Source organism: Gavialis gangeticus, unplaced genomic scaffold (assembly GCF_001723915.1).
Source record: "Gavialis gangeticus isolate Ggan-Ray unplaced genomic scaffold, GavGan_comp1, whole genome shotgun sequence".
Taxonomy (NCBI): domain Eukaryota; kingdom Metazoa; phylum Chordata; order Crocodylia; family Gavialidae; genus Gavialis; species Gavialis gangeticus.
This window is the reverse complement of record NW_017729014.1, coordinates 15,050,839-15,059,766: the sequence shown is the minus strand read 5'-3', so window position 1 is coordinate 15,059,766 and position 8,928 is coordinate 15,050,839. Positions and strand designations below refer to the sequence as shown.

Genomic DNA, 8,928 nt, shown 5'->3' with positions numbered 1-8,928 from the left:
CCCCCCCCCCCCCGGCCCGACGGGAGTACGGGGCTCGGCTCGGGTGGGGGAAGTGGGGGAGCTGCCCCATTGCTCGCTGCCCCGGCTCCCCGCTCTCTTCTGCTGTCTTTCAGCCTCAGCTTGGCTGCCTGGGAGCGTTCCCGGCCCAGGCTCAGCCCGGCGGGTAGGTGTCCTGGGGACAGGATGCTCGCCTCTCCCCAGGATCCCCCGCCGACAGGGGCGTGCAGGCACCTGCGCCAGCTTGTCCAGCTTTCGTTGCCACCCGAGGCTTTTTAGTGGCAGAAAAACCCCCCAAACAAGCCGGTGTTTTTTTTTTCCTGGGGGGGTGGGCTTTGAGGCTAGTGAGGTAGGGTGGGCAGTATGAAAAAAGATGCCTCGCTGGGTGACACCTCGGAGACTGCCTCGTTCATAAATTCATCATTGGTAAGGGCTGGGAGGGATCATCAGGCACCGAGCGGGAAAGTTTGGAGAAGTGTGAGGTTTTGTGGTTAATAGCCTGCTTCGTTGCATCCTCTGGATGGACTGGCAGGAAGAGAGGGGTTTGATGTTGGGAAATAGTAGGAAATGACCTTGCAAGCTGTGATGAAGCTGCCTCAGAGCAGCTCAGCGGTCTTTGCAGGAAGTGAATGTCACCGGATCTGTGATGTTTAGTTTTTAGGAGTAGACTCACGTGTTAGTAAAAACTTTTTTGTTTGTCAATAAAGTCTGCAGATCACCTACAGCTGTGTTCCTTTAACAGTAGATTAAAATATGCAGGTCACCTGCAACTGCGTGGTACATGCCAGAGTTGTGCAGCAGAGTGACCCGTCCCCCGGGTTTGCATGGATAAGCCGTGCATGTGACTCTGTCAAAGGGAAGCTTGTGTATTGTATTCTCAGCAAACAGGTTTTGTTTGCTCATTTCCTCCTCCCCTTTTCACAACTGCACCCAACTTCATTGCTTTTTTCTTTTAGCTGATTGCTTTGTATTTGAAATAAAGCCATGTGCTGTAATAAATAGCTTGGTCACTCAATATATAATGCGTGGCTTTTTGCTTGCACGTTCATAATATCAAATCATATTGTGGCTTTACTATTTGGGGCTTTCTCTTGTTCCCTCTTGAGATTGTTTAATGCCTTCCACAGGAATTTTATTTTTCCTTTTTCTCTCTTTTTTAGGTCATTTCATCAACAGAATTTGTGTTTGGAATAAATGCATGTGCTATAGAAGGTTTGCCACTCAATCTTTCTTTCCCTAATAGGTAGCACTCCTTTTGCAACTGCACCAAACTTCATTGTTTGTTTGTTTTAATCAACGGCTTTTGTATTTGCAGTAAACTCACATGCAATAAGTCTGTTACTTATTTTCAATGTTTGTCATTTTGCTTTTAAACTGGTAGTTTAAAATCATGGCATGTCTTGGCTATTTGGGGTTTCTTATTCTAATCTCTCCTAATCCTTGTCACAGTATTGTTTTTCTCTTGTATTTTTCAGATGACTTATTGTATACTGCTTTTGAATTTGGAGTAAATGCATGTACTATAAGTTTGCCACTTAATGTTTTAAAGGTTGACATTTTGTTTTTCACTTGCAGTATAAAATCAAGTTGTGGCTTTACTGTTTGGGGTTCCTTATTCTTGTCTGCCTCTCGCTCCCTTTCACGATAGTTTAATTTTTGTCTCTCTCTCTTTTTACTCCCCTAGATACCTTAAACCCTTTCACTGTAATTTAACCTACTAATATTTTGGACAAGGAAAAGAAAAGAACAATGATGTCAAAACAGGCCTTCCTCTGCAGTTTGGGCTCTCTCTATTTGTCGCTCCTGTTTGTGTTCCTGCTAATGGACGTTTATGCCAGGCCTGCAAATAATTCTGCCTTAAAAGAGAAGGCACCTGACAGCAAAGATGAAAATGAGATCTTGCCTCCAGACCACCTCAATGGGGTCAAAATGGAGATGGATGGACATCTTAACAAGGAGTTTCACCAGGAGGTTTTTCTAGGGAAAGAAATGGAAGAGTTTGAAGAAGATTCAGAGCCAAGAAGGAATAGAAAGAAGCTAATGGCTATCTTTTCAAAGTAAGTTGTGATGGCTAGTCATGAGAAAAAGTCTGATGGCTCCCCTGGATCCAGTATTTCTCTCTTTTTTTTAATTTTATTTTATTAGAGAAGTTCTATACTCTCCTATGTTTAATTAATTAAACTTGATAGTTTTCAGGTATAAACATCAGGAGGAAATCAGTTTGCCTATGGCATTACCTGTATGTTGGTAAGGTCTTCAACTGACTTAGTCACCAGCCATTCAAAACTAAGCCATGAGGTTCAGCCTACAGGGAATCTTTTGTGGTGGTGAATCTCCCTAGTACTCAGATTTCAGGATTGGAACCTTAATTGCTTTGGTAAAAACTGCTCCAAAAACAAAATTCCTGTTTTGAAATATTCACTAAGTCATTTTAGAATTTTAACACTCGGATTCTTAAGGACTTCCAGTATATTTTTCTATATAGTCAGGCTCTCTCTAGTCCTGGGTATCAGCAGGGCAGAGATTTGAGCACAGTGGTTTTCAGTTTTTTCATTTGTGGACCCCTAAAAAATTTGGAATGGAGGTGCGGACTCCTTTGAAAATTTCAAATGGATGTCAACGCCTTTGAATTGTAAGTGTGAGTATTTACATGTTTTTCATCATTCACAGTTGTCTTTTGCAGGCCCCTTGGATGTAGTCTGTGGACCCCCAGCCACTGGTTGAAAATCACTGTTCTAGAGACTAGAGCTCCAGGCTTTAAACAGGGAGACCCAGATTGTAATGCAGGCTCTGCCACTTGAGCTGCTGTGCCAACCTACTGTTTAAAATGCATCTTGTTTAGGAGCTGATACTGAATCCAGCTATAAATATCTTCCTTCCCTCTCCACCACTCCACCTGCCCAGTGTGATCCGTTCAAATACCAAAGGGGGAAAACAACACTAGGGAGAAGCAGGAATAACAATGAAGAATAAGGGCAAATGTTCAGCTGATATATACTGAGAGAAAACAAGCAAGTTAAACACTGACTGTTCAAAAAAGAAAAGAAATCACTTCAGAAGTTCAGTGTCTCCCAACTACTTTTCTTTGGTATATTTATAGAGATAGATAAATATCTAAATAATGACTGATGTCTTCTTATCTCAGTACCTTTCAGGTATTTAGGAAATAAAATAATGTCTCCCCTCTCAATTCTTTAAGTCTGTTGTTATCCTTTAGTGTGCTGCTGCTGTTAAACTTGTAGGCATCTCTCAAGAACTTAGGCAAAAAAGGCTTGGGAAAGGTTAAGAGCACCATTTCATTTGTGGCATGATTCATCTGTTCTGTGTATGGGATTTTTTAAAATAATTTTATAAGATTTAAATCTATTTTTAGATATTAAAATACTTGTTTATGAAGTTTCTTTCTGCTTTGAGAGATTTAAATGTCAGTTGCCAAAAACATTTCTCTTTAGTTTTATCTCTGGGAATCAGCGAATGAAAATTTGCTTGTGTTCAGGTCTTAACGCCTACACACAAAAAAGAAGAATGCTTACCATCACTAGATGGCAGAGTTGCTTTTCTTTAGTTTTCACCTTGATGACTTGATTTATATAACAGTGTGGTCTGAGATGGTACTTTAAGTATCTGTAAGCAATTTGGCTTTGAAGTCATCTTTTCTTTAATAAGGAAAGCTTTTCCTCCTGGCTCAGTTGCGTTAGATTTGGGGGTTAGGGGAAGAGGACTCTTGTAATCCATTTATAGTGCATCTGGAAAGGAGGGAATTGATGTGTGCATTGTGAATGCCATATTTTTTGTGTATCTAGACTATATTCTCTTCAACAACACATGCCTGAAAAAAATTGGGGGGCGGGGAGGAAGAGGAAAGATGGGATAGTATTGACTTAATTGCAGCTTCTGTCTTGCTTGCCCTGGTGTACATTTCTCCATTTAAAGCTAAGCCACTGACTGCTTTGGCAAGTAATGCAGTTCTGTGCTGCTGTTTCAGCTTTGGATCCCATCTTTTAGGAGGCATGATATATTTGCACCTTCTAGATTAACCAAAGTAGATTTTATAAAGCACAAGCTTTTGTGAGCTGTAGCTAACTTCATCAGTGTGCTTACACTCTCTCACTTCCCCCCCCCCCCTTTAGTTGCGCTCTTAGGTGCAAATCTACCGTGCCTTCTACTTGACTTCAAACTAACACAACTAACTATGTCTCTCTCATTATTTACCTGGAGCAAGTGTCTTTTCAGATTACATTCCTTTGTGAGGTCTGAGAAGAATCTGGACACCAGCTTATTTGTTTGGTGACCTTTTTCAGACTGTAGGTAGAGGTAGGAGATAAGTTATGGCTTCAGGAGCAATTGGCAAGAAATGCCTTTTTTAAAAAAAAAATTAAAACAGATTTTTAAAATGTTATGAGTTTTAAATGATCAGCAGCTAGCATTTCTGTGTAGGTTTTGTGTGGCATGGAATAATAATATCCTACAGTGTGAAAGTATCTTAAAAAGATAATTGATAAAGATAAAAAAGAAATGCTTGAAGAAAAGGTTCTCTGAGCCCTGAGACAAAAGTTCAACCCCCCCCTTTTTTCAGAACATGTTTAATGTGTGGGTGGTCTTTTAGGTCATTTACAAATCAAGCATGTTTTAAAAACCCGAGACCTAAGACAAGATTGAAAGCAGTGGTAAGTCTGCAAACAAATGGTGTGCAGAAACCCCAAAGCTAGGTCCAAATGTACTGGTTTGTGTTCTGGATTTTACGTGGCGTGAGGAAACCCTGTGGAGAAATGCATAAAGCTACATCATGAACCAATATAGCAGAGCATAATGGCATAATGTCACACTACTGTGCTGCTTATAGTTTTGGACCCTAGCATGGTCAGACCTAGCCTGGGTATCTTGGCAAGGTGATACCCTAAACTTGGTAGGCATACCCTCAAATAAAGTACAGTAAGAGCTCTATGAGAATGTGAGCTTGCATCAATCTAGTTTTCCATGGAAAATAAAATTTTATGAGTTACTGGCTCCCAAAAATGGATTGGAAGCGAGGGGAGGAGCTTTAAGATTCAGATAAGTTCACTAGAGCACCTCCAGGGAAGACCAGGACCCACAGGTACAAACTCCTGGAAGGCCGCTTCAGGCTTAATACCAGGAAAAACTCCTTCACAGTCAGGGTGTCCAGACTGTGGAATAAACTCCCTCCAGAGGTGGTGCAGTCACCTACCCTGGAGGTTTTCAAGAGGAGATTGGGGTCACTTGACCCCAGTTGTCTTCCTGCCTAGAGAGGGAAGGCTGGACCCAGTGATCTGCGAGGTCCCTTCCAGACCCTAACAATCTATGAATTTATGAAAGATAGGGTGATGGGGAAATAATGGAGTTTTTATGAAATCTCCCAAGTATTTTAGTTATGCTCTGAAACATGCACATTATTTTAATAAAGTAGTTCGGGACAAATTAGTTTTGATTTCTGTTGCAGAGGAAGCTTATTGTATGGAAGGTTTGAGTTGAAGCAGCAACAGCTGGCTGTCAGTTGAAATGCTTTAAACCAATATTTTCTGGGGGTGGTATGCTGGGCAAAGGCATATTTTGCTGACACTTTGTTGACAGAAGTCTTAGCCAAAGGTGATTGCTTTGTGCGGAAAATGCTGAGCCACAACTGACTGTTTTATTTTCTTTCCCTACCAAGGTGAGTGGTGGGTACTTGTGGGCCAAGACATGTGTTTTAAGTGTTGATTTCTTACCGCATCTCCTAGTAATCTTGTGAATAAGAATAAAATGAAAGTTCTGGGCAATTTGAATTTCTTAAAATTAGCTTAGAAGCTACAGAAAGTGTCCCTGAATTATTTTTGTGGCTTGGGGAGGTTGAAGACATTTGATCATTTTGAAGACAGCTGTGGCTTGTCATTCACTGGCTGGGGACCTTGTTAGAATACACTTGACTAAGTGCCAGGATTCAAACCACAACCAGACCTCATTTTGTTAAATAGTCAGCTGTCTTGGTTAATTGCATTAAATCTATCTTGTAGTTTATTGAAATGGAATTACTAAATTCAAACTAGAATGTGTGGTTTCCTGTCAGGATGTCTTTGTGGTAGTGGAGTCACCACTGTAAATCTAAAATACTCTGATTTTAGCTTTTTTTTTGCTAATTACTTCTGTGCAGCCATGTTTGTTTGAATTTTCAAAGAAAAAAAGGGGGCGGGGCTTAGTTATTCTGCACTCGAATCCTTGGCAATCATTCATCAGGTCATGTGCCAGAGACCTTCTGACATCCTGTTAAGTACTGCAATGTGTAAGAGTTTGATGGGTGTAAAACTGGTTCTTTCAGTCTCATCTGAAGCTTCAGAGTTCTTTTTTTTTTCCCCTGTGCTTAAGCATTTGTGGTTCTTACAAGTGCTGAGAGGAAAGAGGGTGAACTTCAGCAACACCTGTAAGAGTCGCTTTCTCAGCATTTGCTAGTCATGGTTTCAAGCTCAAATTGCAAGTAAAGGCAGGGCAAAGTAGTGCAAAGACCTCGGTGATATGTAGCAAAAATAGTGCATGATTTTGAAGGGAATCATGAACAGGGATCCTGGTTTTCTCTGATTTAAAAAAAAAAAAACCCCAATTTTCAGGTTAAAAAAGTAACTTAAAATCCACATTTTTCTGTGATTTTAAAATGAAATACCATAATATATAGATACCTGTAGATATCAAAATGAAACGCCACTCAATATACATATAATGGAAAAATTGGAATTTTGGGTTCCTTTTTTTAACCCCCAAATTGGGGATTTTTTTAAATTGGAGAAAAGCAAGGATCCCTGATCATGAAGCACATGGAGCATACATGATGATAGGACAGTGACTGTTCCACTTTTTGTGGTGCTGCAACACCACCGCCTTGAACTGTAAACTAATTTAATTGTTTGGTTTTCCTTGAATCTTTAAGGAAGCCAAGTGTCGTGATCTCTGTCCGTCTCATGCTGCATCAATATCTTTTTTTTTTAAAGTGTGGAAAAAGTTCTGTAAGTAAACCAGAATTTTGGTGTAACTTGATATTGTGGGATGTATTTTCAGTTTCTGGAAGCAGCAGAAATTCTCTGTCAAACATCCTGTATTTTAAATGCTAATGCAAATAGCCAGCTTGATGGCCTGAAGCCTTTCATGGATGTGAAATGTAGGACACTCAACAGCAATACATGTCCCACAAATCCCCCCGTCACTGTACATGAATAGTGGCCAGAGCATAGTTCAGTCCCCTCTTTGGTTACTTACCTCCTTGGTAGCTGCAGGTATCCAGCTGTAATATTTTCTGATGTGGAAATGAGATGGCAATTCAACTTTGGTTCATTTTTGGTGGCTGTTAATTCTGGGGTTCTCTTTTGCTCCATATCTATGCCGGTTTCATTGCAGATGGTTTGCAAAAACCAACACTGGATTTCTGTAGCTTTGGTTTCTCCTATGAGACGCTTTAATGAGGGCCACATTAGAGAGAGCTGTTGCCCTACAACAAAAATGCTATGTCTTTTTAAGCACATGATGGGGAAATACAATGTTCGTGTTAAATTATATTTTCCTTTGTATGCATGAGGAAGTGAGACAATCTTCGAAGGTCCTGTAGCATTTATTAGTTAATGCAAAACTAACCTTGACTGAATTGGCTGACTTAATCCAATGGTATTATGTACCAATTCTCTTGATTTGCCCTGGATGTCACTAGAACGTGTTCATGGTACCTTCATAATATGGTACAGTGATCAAGTCCTGCATCAACCACCTCCTGTGCTGTGGTTATCTTTTTAACTTTCCAATGGAATAAGCATGCAGTCAAGCGATCAGTAATGTTTTATGGTATTGTATTGTTAAACTCAGTAAGGATTAGTGTCATAATAAGGCTTTCTATTCTGGAAGCTCTTCTTTTTATCAGGTCAGGAAACTTACAAGAGATAAAATTCTGCAGAAATGAGTATTTGTGTGACATTTCTTGAAAAACAGGAGACTGGGGTGGTGCACAAAGAAATGTCAAGGTATCATTGTGTGCTGTGTAGTGTGTTCCATCATAAGACCACTGAAAAACAGCTTCACTGGGTGGTTCTTATTTTCTACCCTTTACACTGACGGTTAAGTTAAGGCCCCATAGGCTACAGTCCTCTTAGCAAATGCATTAATTCCAAATTAAGTAGTATATTTTATCTTTTGAATTTTTTGAACTTTAATTGAATACTTTGATTGCTGTTTTGGTTTAGATCTTAGAAAAACTTGCCATTGTTACGTCTTCCTGAATTGTGGAGAGTGCTAGCTTTTTTTTTCTTTTCCCCAGCTCCTCTCCTATAACTTTTTTGCCTCAGGCTGCTCTAGCTAAAGTTCTCATTCTTGGTAGGACTTGACTATTTTGTACAAGACCATACAAAAAAACTATTTTTGATGTTCCTTCATGCTGCTTGCATTCCAGTTCAGTGTTGGGACTGTGTCCCCACACACGCATACATGCACTGTTTATGGAGCCTGAAAGGAATGCGGCTCACCTTGTCGTGCCGATTCATTGAAGTGCTTTGATTGATGAAAGTGGCTAATCCTTGAGAACCCTAGTGACAAAAGGAAACCTTAATTTATAAACTAAAAAAAAGGTGTACCATGAGTTCATGTTATATACAGGCAAACTCAAGGCTCCCTTCTTCCGGAGTGACTAAATTGGGCAATTTTATTTGGAAACCTCTCATATATTCCTGTGTTAGTCATCTGCAGCCTTCTTGTCCCTTCTGGTTTAATTCAACTAAGAAATGTTCATTGAATCAATGAGTCGGAGGGGACCTAGACAGATCATCGAGTCCGACCCCCTGCCATGGGCAGGAAGGAGCATTGGGGGTGGCAGGGGTCATAAGACCCCAGCCAGGTGCCTGTCCAGTCTCCTCTTGAAGATCTTCAGGGAAGGTGAGAGCACCGCCTCTCTGGGAAGCCTATTCCAGG

General features: G+C 40.5%; 1 protein-coding gene across 2 annotated transcripts in view; it reads left to right on the top strand.

Annotated features, from left to right (window-relative positions):
- Nucleotides 1-8,928, top strand: part of SDF4 (stromal cell derived factor 4) — a 30,917-nt gene that overhangs the window by 234 nt on the left and 21,755 nt on the right. The window contains exons 1-3 of one of the 2 annotated variants that reach the window (XM_019511817.1): nt 18-163; nt 1,158-1,209; nt 1,682-2,054. In XM_019511817.1, coding sequence (XP_019367362.1) covers nt 1,747-2,054 — 308 coding nt within the window. In that variant the 5' untranslated portion in view covers nt 18-163; nt 1,158-1,209; nt 1,682-1,746. Of the gene's footprint in view, nt 1-17; nt 164-1,157; nt 1,210-1,681; nt 2,055-8,928 lie in introns of those variants that run through there. The other variant, XM_019511818.1, reaches the window with a different exon arrangement.